At 41.2% G+C, this 13,236-nt stretch overlaps 2 protein-coding genes across 3 annotated transcripts in view; one reads left to right on the top strand and one right to left on the bottom strand.

Moving 5' to 3' along the window:
• Positions 1-1,781, bottom strand: part of INTS7 (integrator complex subunit 7) — a 79,540-nt gene extending 77,759 nt beyond the window's left edge. Inside the window, exon 1 of the mRNA XM_069544210.1 lies at positions 1,460-1,781. Coding sequence (XP_069400311.1) covers positions 1,460-1,553 — 94 coding nt within the window. The 5' untranslated portion in view covers positions 1,554-1,781. The remainder of the gene's footprint in view (positions 1-1,459) is intronic.
• A 72-nt stretch (positions 1,782-1,853) lies between these two features.
• The window catches only part of DTL (denticleless E3 ubiquitin protein ligase homolog), a 50,844-nt gene continuing 39,461 nt past the window's right edge, over positions 1,854-13,236 (top strand). The window contains exons 1-3 of one of the 2 annotated variants that reach the window (XM_069544964.1): positions 1,854-2,060; positions 8,163-8,288; positions 9,075-9,173. In XM_069544964.1, the coding sequence (XP_069401065.1) occupies positions 2,009-2,060; positions 8,163-8,288; positions 9,075-9,173 (277 nt within the window). In that variant the 5' untranslated portion in view covers positions 1,854-2,008. The remainder of the gene's footprint in view (positions 2,061-8,162; positions 8,289-9,074; positions 9,174-13,236) is intronic. The other variant, XM_069544965.1, reaches the window with a different exon arrangement.

The following is a 13,236-nucleotide window of genomic DNA, read 5'->3' as shown; positions in this document are numbered from 1 at the left end:
AACAATAGAGTCACTGTAATACTTTGAGTTCTCTACTAAGAAATACCTGCCCTTGCCTTCCAAATCCCTCTCTAAAAGATAAGGCAAATCTCTTCTGCATTTAATAAGGACTTTTTTGCATACTATTACATCACTTAATATTTACAACCATTTTGCCAGCTCAATGGTATTTTCCTCATTTTGCAGAGAAAAAAACCAAGATTAGGTTTGGTTAAATGACATGTCCATGATCATAAAACTAGCGAAACTAGAATTCAACTCAAGTCTATCCAAAGCTTCTACTACTACACCAAGCCTGTCCCATCCCTTCATTGCCATAAGGAAATTGAACTCATTTGCAGAGAATGTGTGTGAAAGTCGCTCAGTCGTATCCGCCTCTTTGCAACCCCAAGGACTATACACACTCCAGGGAATTCTTCAGGCCAGAATAGTGGAACGGGTAGCTTCCCAACCCAGGGATCCAACCCAAGTCCCCCACATTGTAGGCAGATTCTTTATCAGCTGAGCCACAAAGGAAGCCCAATTAAATAATAACTAAGACTTTATTTTACAGGTTTTTAAGAGGACTCTGTTTCAGAGATGTTAATATGTGAAAAAATATGTATCTTAATGGATGAAATAGGATATATGATGTCTCTCACTTCTTGTATTTTTAGGACTTAATTGTAGTTTCTAAGAAGTAACACTACTTTATTGATAGGCTTCAAATACCCCCTTTAAAACTACCAAATATCGGAAATGTAGTTAGAAAATCATCAGTCATACACAAGTTCCCAAGTAAGTCCGGATTCTCTAATCTTTCCACTGATCTGACCCTGCCCTTAAAGTACATTGCTTTAATTACACTAAGCTTGCGCCACAAGCGAAGCCCAAGAATACTAGCGTGGGTAGCCTATCCCTTCTCCAGCGGATGTTCCGGACCCAGGAATCGAACCTTGCATTGCAGGCGGATTCTATACCAGCTGAGCTATCAGGGAAGCAGAGAATGAATAGGGGCTATGCTTTTCGGATGTCTTGGCCCTATTTTTGACCTGCCTAGTAACCGGCAGGTAAGAATTACAGAAATTAAATGAATCGCTGTAAAGTCGGTGCAAGAAGCAGCAGTCCTGGTGAAGACCTGGTCTCAACTGCACATACTGAAAAATAATTTCATAATTTCAATACAGCACTTTTAGAAACTGCGTGGAAAATCGCGGGGCTGTGCCCTCAAGTGGTCCAAGCGAGCCTTTAGCGGGAGCTCTCTACTTTTTCAGCTGTACAAGGGCAATCAAGCAACGCTGCCGTTTTCGGCCAACCTCCCAAAGCCGCGAAAAGCCCTGGGCTCACCAAAGGCAAAGGCGCCCGACCCCGCCCCGCCCAGGAAGCACCGCGCATGCGCCTCCCCAGCTTCTCGCGCGGCTACCACCGCCTGGTGGCGCCACTTCCCCCCACACACGCGCAGCCCGCTCTTTCGAAATACCTTTGTCTAACTCCATAAGGGCAGAGTTAGCATCCAGCTCCTGTTCGCCATAGCCGGCATCTGCCAGAAAAGACTTAGTTGAGTTTGACGCCATGACCCATACAGTTACTCGATTAGCCTATTCATAGAGATTGCAAACTCGGCCCCACCACCGCCATCTTCTTCCACCACCTTCTCGCGGATTTTTCCTCCGCGCTCTGTCAAGCCGTGTTACGCATGCGCCCTGGGCTCCCTGCCGTTCGCCAGCGCCCCTGCGGCCCCCCGCGCAGGCGCTCAGGGAGCTCTGGAACGCTAGGTTCCCGCGGCTGGGCGAGAAGGAGGCGGGGCTTCGAAGGGGGAAGTGACTCGTACGCGCCCGGACGCCGCTCCGAGAGCCAATCAGAGGGCGTGACGTCAGTTTGGCGGGGAGTTTGGTGACCGGGGCTTACAGTGGCGGGAGTTGGAGGCAATAACTTAGTCGTGGTCTAAGGGGCGCAGGATACAGTTTCTGCTGAATCTGGAGGCATTTCCACGGCTTTTTCCTCAGTTGAGCGTTTTCCTCCGTCCCAGATGCTCTTCAATTCGGTGCTCCGCCAGCCCCAGTTTGGCGTCCCGAGAAATGGTGAGTAACGGCCCTAACCGCTGTTTCTTGCCGGCGGGATTCACCTCCCCCAGAACAACTCCTCGGACCAATGCCGATTTCAGTTCAGTTTCCCAGCCGCCGAGTTCTCCCCCAGCCAGAATGAGTTCGTACTAGCTAGGAATACTGAAGAAAGCCGCACTTTAGTGCCCTCGAGATAGTTTTCGTCGTAATCGAGGCTTTTTTTAGTCGTGTAGGCTGAGGGAGGGAGGGACGTTGAGTTAACTGACCTCCATTACGGTTTATGTCTGTTTTGCACGTTAACTGGAAGACGCGTGCATTTGAGAGTGTTTGGCTTTCTGAACGAACAGCTGTGTGAGATCGTCAAGGATCGTACGCATTGATTAATTCATTCATTTGTAGTGGAAACTTAGTGAGCCCTACCGTTTGCCATATACACCAGAGAATAGGATCGGCTCTTAAAAAGAACTCAGTCAGGCAGGGAAAACAGAACATCTGCTTCTAGCATGGTCAGAATTTTTTCTTCCTGATTAATTCAAGGGTATAAAAATTCGTAGTAATACAGTGAAAAATGCCCGTAAGCACATTTCCCACAAATGACCACTATTAATAGATTGAAGTATTTTATTCCAAAATGTTTTTCAATGCCAGAAGTAGGAAGTATTGTTATTTATGGAAATGGGGTTAAAATGTTTTATCTCTTTACTTTTACGATAGAACTTGGAAATACTTCCATGTTAGTATGTAGGCTTCCAATTTATTCTTTCCAGTTCTTGAAGTTCCTTAGGTTAAAACATTGGCAATAAGAATTTTGAGCTTTAGGTTTGAGTGTCATCAACCTGAAACTTTCTGGTAAGTTTTTGATAAGGGAGTTACCACCCGGACTAAGGTTGGCTGCAAATGAAATCTCATTTAAAGATGAACAAGGTCTTCTTTCCCCTTGAAACCCGTGTGGAAAACAGAAAATGTGAGAAGTGAGCTTTTTATGTTTAAGGCATAGGTCTTGAAAAAAGATATTGAGAAGACTGGTGAGTAGCTCATCAGCTTCCTTCCTCCAATCGAAAACTCTACCATCCTTATCTCTTAGACAGTCTTTTAAATTATACTCTAAAAGCCTCTCCTTTCTGTCTCTGCTGCGACCTTGCTTTACTTCTATATCCTTTATGTCATGAATGTCAGTATAGCATGGTAGTTAAGAGCTCTGTCTTCCTAATTTCACCTCCACTCCTTGCTTGTCTGTGTGACCTGGAGCAAGCTATGTAGTCTTTCGTTTGAAACAGATTCTTCTCTTAACTCTACATTCTGTCTGTCAACTTTATCTCTGATTCGTAAATATTTTTCCGGAAAGGGTAAATTTCCCCCTCTACGCTGATTGAGTATATATGGCTGGACTAATAACAAAATAGACACAAGAGATTAGCAGGAGAAAAACAAATTTTAATTCATGTGCATGGAGATCTCATAGAAATGGTACCTAAGAAGTGGCCAAAGCAGGCAGCTTTTATACTTTTCAGACCCCAGAAAAGGCAATAAATTTGTGAGGAATTGACAGGACAAAGAACTTAAGTTTGGGATACGTAATTAGTAAGGAATCTAAACAGAGTTTGGGCTTGAGGTAGTAAATTAAAAGAAGTTACAAGGTTTGTTTACACAGCCTTCTTGGCTCTGAATTTCCTCTCTGTCGGATAAGGGTGACCTTATACCTCCAGTTGCAAGGAGTGCACCTTTCATAGGAGAGATTTATTTCCTGCCTTTCAGGGAGACAGGAAGGTTAGGGTTTCCTTCTTGCATCAGCTGCTTCTCAAGCAACTTCAAAATAATCAATATGCTGTTATGGTATGTTTTGAGACAGCCCACACCAAGCCCCCAAATACTCATTCATTGTTTTGTGTTTAGGCGCTGAAATTCATTCATTGTTATATATCATGCGCCAAACTTTGTAGGACTATCTTTCTCCTTCCATGATATATCCTAGGCCCCTTTTCTGTTTCTACCAACTCCCATGGGTGATCATAGCTGTAACCAGGATTTCTTCCACTATTACCTGCAACCTTCTATTCGCTTTACATCTATTTCTATGAGAGGTGTATAAGCATCTTCATCCAGGTGGTCAGTCCCAGAAACATCTCAAACTCATGTAAACTCACTTTTTTCTCTAACCTGCTATATTACCTAGTTTAGGAAATGGTCTCATTGTTTTAAACTGGTCTTCACAGTCAGAAACCTGAAAGTCAATCAGAATTCCTCCATTTTCCTCAAGATACCCTTTCGAGAAGTTCCCTTAAAATCTCCTGAATTCTTCCTTCTCTGTGTCTTCTTCGCTGATTTTGCCTCTTCACATATTTTGGATCTATATTATGCTTATCATTCTGTTTCCCTCAGTTGGGCCTTTATACCTTCTTGTCTGGACTATAACAAGTCTCTTGAATGGTCTCTTAGTTTCCCTCTTTCCAGTTTATTTCCCATATTGCTGCCAATGATCTTTCTAAAATGAAAGCTGATTACTCTTCTGTGTATTTTTAAATTGATCTTGAAGTTTTCTTTAAAAGTTTAAACAGATGCAAAGGATATATAATTTCTGACCATATTGTGTTTACCTTCTTAAATGAAAATGCTGTGTCTTTAAACTGTCTAATAGACTGTAAATACTATAGTAATGATTTAATAATCACATCAACCATTTTTTAAAGTATGAACTGCTAGATATTCTACATAGTTGTTTTTTTCCCTTGAATATATTTCCACTTTATTTTTCCCACAGATTTATCCTAATGTAATTTGACTTTAAGCTTGAAAAGTCATTTTTTTGATCACCCTATCTTACTCTGTAAAAAACTGTTTTATAGATTTAAATCGTTTTAGAATCGTTTCTAAATCGTTTTAGAACAGAGGCTTTTAAGGACTGCCTTTCTGTCTGTAGATGCAGATTTGTGAACTCTACAACATAACTAATTTTTGTATTCATATTATTCTTTTAGTGGTCTTTAAAGGCAATGGCACCCCACTCCAGTACTCTTGCCTGGAAAATCCCATGGGCAGAGGAGCCTGGTAGGCTGCAGTCCATGGGGTTGCTAAGAGTTGGGCATGACTGAGCGACTTCCCTTTCACTTTTCACTTTCATGCATTGGAGAAGGAAATGGCAACCCACTCCAGTGTTCTTGCCTGGAGAATCCCAGGGACAGGGGAGCCTGGTGGGCTGCCATCTATAGGGTCACACAGAGTCGGACACGACTGAAGTGACTTAGCAGTAGCAGTAGCAGTTACAGTGATATCTGGCCTTAAGGTAATGCCCCCAGGAGTAATGACTAAATCTGAGTTGAATTTCTTTGCCTCCTTTGTATTCCTTTAGGTTATTTCTGTGAACCTGCAGAACTAGATTTGTGTGAGATTATTTAGGCTAAGATGTCTTCTCCAAATGACATTTTTTATTTTATATCACCAAAAGTAAGAATTGAGAGTACTGTAAAATATGAGTGAGTTTCTTAATTATTTAGACAATTCTCTAGATTGTAACTTCATTGTTTCCTCCGATGCTTACTATATTTGGTTCTCAGTAACTGTATGCTAAATGAATGTTTTATATATTTAAAACATGTTAACCTACATGGCAAAATGGTAAAACAAAACCTTGTAGATGGTTTACTATTTTAGGACCATAGTACACATCAGGTCTCTGACCCAAGCAGAGTAAGCTTTCCCTCCACTCTGAATTTCTTCCTCTTTCATGTATTCAATGAGTACTTACTCTCCTTTCAAAACTTGTGTTTGATTTCACCTTCTTTAAAGACTTCCAGATCCTACCTACTACTGCTATTCAGGGCTTAAAATTGTTGTGATAAACTTTAAGATACTATGACTTGTTCCCGTTAACGTTTTAGAGTCCTAGAATTTCAATGCTGGAAAGGAAAGAGAGAGTATAAGAACTAATATTTACTTGTGAATATGTTACTGGCATGAACTTAACAGAAGCAGAAGATATTAAGAAGAGGTGGTAAGAATACACAGAACTATACAAAAAAGATCTTCATGACCCAGATAATCACAGTGGTGTGATCACTCACCTAGAGCCAGACATCCTGGAATGCGAAGTCAAGTGGGCCTTAGAAAGCATCGCTATGAACAAAGCTAGCGGAGGTGATGGAATTCCAGTTGAGCTATTTCAAATCCTAAAAGATGATGCTGTGAAAGTGCTGCACTCAATATGCCAGCAAATTTGGAAAACTCAGCAGTGCCCATGGGACTAGAAAAGGTCAGTTTTAATTTCAGTCCCAAAGAAAGGCAATGCCAAAGAATGCTCAAACTATCACAGAATTACACTTATCTCACATGCTAGCAAAGTAATGCTCAAAATTCTCCAAGCCAGGCTTCAACAGTATGTGAACCTTCCAGATGCCCAAGGTAGATTTCGAAAAGGCAGAGGAACCAGAGATCAAATTGCCAACATCCATTGGATCATCAAAAAAGTGAAAGAGTTTCAGAAAAACATCTATTTCTGCTTTATTGACTATGCCAAAGCCTTTGACTATGTGGATCACAACAGACTGGAAAGTTCTTAAAGAGATGGGAATACCAGACCACCTGACCTGCCTCCTGAGAAATCTGTACAGGTCAAGAAGCAACAGTTAGAACTGGACATGGAACAACAGGCTGGTTCCACATTGGGAAAGGAGTATGTCAAGGCTGCATATTGTCACCCTGCTTATTTAACCTATATGCAGAGTATATCATGAGAAATGCTGGACTGGATGAAGCACAAGCTGGAATCAAGATTGCTGAGAGCAATATCGATAAGCTCAGATACACAGGTGACACAGCACCCTTATGACAGAAAGCAAAGAACTACAGAGCCTCTTGGTAAAAGTGAAAAGAGAGTGAAACACCTGGCTTAAAATTCAACATTTAGAAAACTAAGATCATGGCATCTGGTCCCATCACTTCATGGCAAATTGATGGGGAAACGGTGACAGACTATTTTGGGGGGCTCCAAAATCACTGCAGGTGGTGACTGCAGCCATGAAATTAAAAGATGTTTACTCCTTGGAAGAAAAATTATGACCAACCTAGACAACATATTAAAAAGCAGAGACGTTACATTGCCAACAAAGGTCCATCTAGTCAAGGCTATGGTTTTTCCAGTGGTCATGTATGAATGTGAGAGTTGGACTATAAAGAAAGCTGAGCACTGAAGAATTGATGCTTTTGAACTGTGGTGTCGGAGAAGACTCTTAAGAGTCCCTTAGACTACAAGGAGATCCAACCAGTCAATCCTAAAGGAAATCAGTCCTGAATATTCATTGGAAGGACTGATGCTGAAGCTGAAACTCCATTACTTTGGCACGTGATGCAAAGAGGTGACTCATTGGAAAAGACCTTGATGCTGGGAAAGATTGAAGGTGGGAAGAGAAGAGGACGACAGAGGGTGAGATGGTTGGACAGCATCACTGACTCAATGGACATGAGTTTGAGTAAACTCCAGGAGATGGTGATGTCAGGGAGGCTTGGTGTGCTGCAGTCCATGGGGTTGCAAAGAGTCAGACACAACTGCGACTGAACTGAACTGATGTTAGTGGCTTGACGTTGTGGGTTGACCAAAAAGTTCATTCTGACTTTTCCACACCACCTTACCAGAAACCTGAACAAACTTTTTGGCCAACCTTACGTTATTTCCTTTGACTCCGACCATTAGATTATGTGTGATGTTGCTAGTAACTTAAAGTTTGCAGTAATGATTTGAACTCTAGAAACTTAGAATTTTACTTGATAAGAATGGCTGTGGTAATCTTTGTGGTTATTTTTCGTGATTGTCACCAAAGGATGGGGGAAGGAGTAACATACAAAGGCCACTAGTGTCTTTCTGTGCTAAATACGTTTAGCAAGAGTCTTCATTTTTGATGGTAAGCCCAACGCTGTATCTCACCAGAAGTTGAGAAGTGCTCTTTCATTTTTTCCTTAGGACCACTTAGGAAAATGTCTGAAACTGTATTCCAGAGGGCCATGGATAGTGAATAGATCTATAGTAAAATATATGAAACTTTTAAAAGTGAATTTTTGCCTCTGCATTTGTTAGAAGTACTGAAATGTGATGATATATTGGAATCTATAAGGAATTTTGTCTTCCTTTAGGATGGTCTTCACAGTACCCGCTACAGTCCCTGCTCACTGGCTATCAGTGCAGCTATAATGATGAGCATACTTCTTATGGAGAAACAGGAACCCCAGTTCCTCCTTTTGGATGCACCTTCTCTTCTGGTAAGAGAATTACTGAATAAGCAAGGTTGGTCAGAAATGATCTGGCTCACTCTTTAGAGGGAAATTATCCTAAGCTGTCTCTTTTAACAAAAAGTATATTAGATGGTAGAGTTTTTCTAATATCTCCTCTCTTCTCATCTATAAAATCTACTTTAATCTCTGTGCATAACTATATATTTCTGCTAAACCATACGATTCTTATAGCATCATTTTTAGTTTGTTTTTATCTGATATCGGGAAAGGGTTACAAAGGTTCAACCATCATGTTGATCTCATTGAATCTGTCTCCTCTGCAATGCATTGGGGAACATATCACAGAAGTAGAAGTGCTTGTCCCTGCTGTTAAAAGTTTAACAGAGGAAAAGTAAAAAGTTGAGGAAAAGGGATATTAATTTAATAGGGTTAGCCTGCTGGAGGCCTATGTCATATGCCCCCCCCCCTTTTTTTTTTTTTTTTGCCATTGGCCAGTATCACTCTTGTTTTGTTCAGGTATCACTCTTGATTCAGCTCCCCTTTAAATAAGAGATTATCTGAAGATTGGTGGTTTTTAGTCACTTACTAAATTAGATATTATGGCAAATTTTAAGCCATCTTTAACTCAGAAAAACCTCTACTGTACCAGATGTTATACGGGCAGAATTGTCTTGCCTCTTTCCGAACGGGTTCTTTGTTGTTTACCTTTTAGTTTTCAATTAATCGATATTATGTTGTTTATACATATATAGCTTTAAACTCAGCTTTAACATTTGTTCTTACTCTTTATTTTATTCTTTATTTCTTACGTAGCTCCCAATATGGAGCATATACTAGCAGTTGCCAATGAAGAAGGCTTTGTTAGGTTGTATAACACCGAATCACAAAGCAGTAGAAAGAAGTGCATCAAAGGTAAGTCAAGATCTAAAATATCTGTTTTAATATTTTTAATTCATAAAGCCTCAATGAGGAAATTAGGCTTTCCCGCATAGCTCAGTGGGTAAAGAATTTGCCTGAAATGCAGGAGACCTGAGTTTGATTCCTGGTTGGAAAGATCCCCTGAAGAAGGAAATGGCAACCCACACCAGTGTTGCCTAGAGAATCATGGACAAAGGAGCCTGGCAGGCTACAGTCCAAGGGATCTCGAGTCAGACACGACTTAGTGACTAAATCACCACCATAAGGAAATTACTATTTGAATAAATTCTCAGTGATACTCAGTTTTGATTAAGTTTGTTTAGGGACCAGACTGAAAGTAAATGGTGGGCTGCCTTTCTGTCAATAACTGTTAACTGCAGCAAAATCTTTACTGAGAGTTAAGAACATTTTAGGATTAACGACAATTTTTCTTTCAAAAAGTTAAATTTTTTATACTTAATGTGGGAAAACATTGCTTTAAAATATTTATATTGAACAAGTATCTTTTAGGCATAAGGCAAAGTTCTGCTGACCTTAAAGAGATGACACTACCCTTATGGAAGAAAGTGAAGAGGAACTAAAAAGCCCCTTGATGAAAGTGAAAGAGGAGAGTGGAAAAGTTGGCTTAAAGCTCAACATTTAGAAAACTAAGATCATGGCATCTGGTCCCATCACTTTATGGCAAACGGATGGGGAAACAGTGTCAGACTTTATTTTTGGGGGCTCCAAAATCACTGTAGATGATGACTGCAGCCATGAAATTAAAAGAGGCTTATTCCTTGGAAGAAAAGTTATGACCAACCTAGATAGCATATTCAAAAGCAGAGACGTTACTTTGCCAACAGAGGTCTGTCAAGTCAAGGCTATGGTTTATCCAGTGGTCATGTATGGATGTGAGCGTTGGACTATGAAGAAAGCTGAGCGCTGAAGAATTGATGCTTTTGAACTATGGTGTTGGAGAAGACTCTTGAGAGTCCCTTGGACTGCAAGGAGATCCAACCAGTCCTTTCTAAAGGAGATCAGCCCTGGGATTTCTTTGGAAGGAATGATGCTGAAGCTGAAACTCCAGTACTTTGGCTACCTCGTGCGAAGAGCTGAGTCATTGGAAAAGACTCTGATGCTGGGAGGGATTGTGGGCAGGAGGAGAAGGGGACGACAGAGGCTAAGATGGCTGATGGCATCACCGACTCAATGGACGTGAGTTTGAGTGAACTCCGGGAGTTGGTGATGGACAGGGAGGCCTGATGTGCTGCAATTCATGGGGTCACAAAGAGTCGGACATGACTGAGAGACTGAACTGAACTGAACTGAACTTGGGAAAGACTAGAGATCGCTTCAAGAAAATTGGAGATATCAAGAGAACATCCCATGCAAAGATGGACATGATAAAGGACAGACATAGTGAGGACCTAACGGAAGCAGAAGAAATTAAGAAGAGGTGGCAAGAACTGTATAAAATCACTGCAGATGGTGATTGCAGCCATGAAATTAAAAGACAATTACTCCTTGGAAGGAAAGTTATGACCAACCTAGACAGCATATTAAAAGGCAGAGACATTACTTTGACAACAAAGGTCCGTCTAGTCAAGGCTATGGTTTTCCCATTGGCCACATATGGATGTGAGAGTTGGACTATGCAGAAAGCTGAATGGCGAAGAATTGATGCTTTTGAACTGTGGTGTTGGAGAAGACTCTTGAGAGTCCCTTGGACTGCAAAGGAGATCTAACCAGTCCATCCTAAAGGAAATCAGTCCTGAATATTCATTGGAAGGACTGATGTTGAAGCTGAAATTCCAGTACTTTGGCCACCTGATGCGAAGAGCTGACTCATTTGAAAAGACCCTGATGCTGGGAAAGATTGAAGGCAGGAGGAGAAGGGGACGACGGGATGAGATGGTTGGATGGCATCACTGACTCGATGGTCATGGGTTTGGGTCAGCTCTGGGAGTTGGTGATGGGCGGGGAGGCCTGGCATGCTGTGGTTCATGGGGTCACAAAGAGTCGGACATGACTGAGCGACTGAACTGAACTGAATACAAAAAAGTCTTAATAACCCAGATAATCACAGTGGTATGGTCATCACCTGGAGCTGGACTTCCTGGAGTGTGAAGTCAAGTGGACCTTAGGAAGCATCACTGTAAATAAAGCTAGTGGAGGTGACAGAATTCCAGCTGAGCTATTTCAAATCCTAAAAGATGATGCTATTAAAGTGCAACACTCAGTGTGTCAGCAAATTTGGAAAACTCAGCAGTGGCCACAGGACTGGAAAAGGTCATTTTCCATTTCAATCGCTAAGAAGGTCAGTGCTAAAGAATGTTCAAATTACCATACAACTGTGCTCATTTTACATGCTAGCAAGGTTATGCTCAAAATCCTTCCAGGTAGGCTTCAGCAGTACATGAACTGAAAACTTCCAGAGGTACTAGCTGTGTTCAGAAAAGTCAGAGGAACCAGAGATCAAATTGCCAACATTGGTTGGATTATGGAAAAAGCAAGGAAGTTCCAGTGAAACATCTACTTCTGCTTCATTGACTATGTTAAAGCTTTTGACTTGTGGATCACAACAAACTAGAAAATTCTAAGAGATAGGAATACTAGATCAGTACAAACCAGGAGGTAAGACCTGACTGATTCAAAATTGGGGCAGGAGTATGACAAGGCTATATATTGTTACCCTGCTTATTTTACTTATATGTGGAGTGCATCATGTGAAATGCCATGCTAGATAAATCACAAGCTGCAATCAAGATTGCCAGGAGAATAGCAGCAACCTCAGAGATGTAGATGATACCACTCTGATGGCAGAAAGTGAAGAGCAACTAAAGAGCCTCTTGATAAGGATGATAGAGGAGAGTGACAAAGCTGGCTTAAAACTCAACATTCTAAAAACTCAGATCATGGCATCCAGTCCGCTTAATGGCAAATGAAGGAGAAAAAGTGGAAGGAGTGATCGATTTTCTTTCCTTGGTTTCTAGAATCACTGTGGACAGTGATTGCAGCCATGAAATTAAAAGATACTTGTTCCTTGGAAGGAAAGCTGTGACCAACGTAGACAGCATATTAAAAAGCATAGACGTCACTTTGCTGACAAAGGTCCATATAATCAAAGCTATGGTTTTATCAGTAATCATGTATGGATGTGAGAGTTGGACCATAAAGAAAGCTGAGCCAAAGAACTGATGCTTTCGGATTGTGGTGCTGAAGAAGACTCTCTAGAGTCCCTTGGACTGCAGGGAGATGAAACCAGTCAATCCTAAAGAAAATCAACCCTCAATATTCATTGGAAGGATTGTTGCTGAAACTGAAACTTCAATCCTTTGGCCGCCTGATGCGAAAAGCCAACTCGTTGGAAAAGACCCTGATGCTAGGAAAGAATGAGAGCAAGAGAAGAGGATGTCAGAGGATGAAATGGTTAGATAGCATCAGTGACTGAATGGACATGAATTTGAGCATGGGAACTCCGGGAAATAGTGGAAAACAGAGGAGTCTGGTATGCTATAGTCCGTGGGGTTGCAGGGTTAGAAATGCCTTAGTAACTGAACAGCAACAACAACAAATTCAGGTGTTTGAAAAAAAACTCAAAGAAAAAAGGCTTTAGATGATGTAGATGAAATACAAAGAAAACACCACGGGTTACAGAAAGCTCTCATCTAGTAAAGAAGGTGAGGGAAATTTTTCATAAAGGATGGGACATTTAAGGTGGACTGTGGTATTTTAGACGAGTGCAGGTGGAATTGGACACTCCAGGTAGAGAGAAAAGCATTTGCAAAGGCCTCAAGATAGGAAAGCGTCAGAAATAATGTGGATAGAGGCAGTGATGCAGTTTGATTGGAATAAGGTACATAGAGCACAGTGAGAGATAGGCCAACATGAGCAGAACTTTGAATGTCAAGCTAAAGTACTTTAGACTCCTGTCAGAGAGCATGATGAAGAGTTTTTAGAATGTTTCACAAATACTCTGTTTTAGAGAATATATCCCCTCATGGAAAGCAATTTGATATCAGATGGTAGTTTTATGAGGTAGTGAAGGGAATGCATAATGTGTGTGAATCCACAA

This window comes from Ovis canadensis, chromosome 12 (assembly GCF_042477335.2).
Source record: "Ovis canadensis isolate MfBH-ARS-UI-01 breed Bighorn chromosome 12, ARS-UI_OviCan_v2, whole genome shotgun sequence".
Classification (NCBI taxonomy): Eukaryota; Metazoa; Chordata; class Mammalia; order Artiodactyla; family Bovidae; genus Ovis; species Ovis canadensis.
This window is presented reverse-complemented; position numbering and strand designations above follow the sequence as displayed.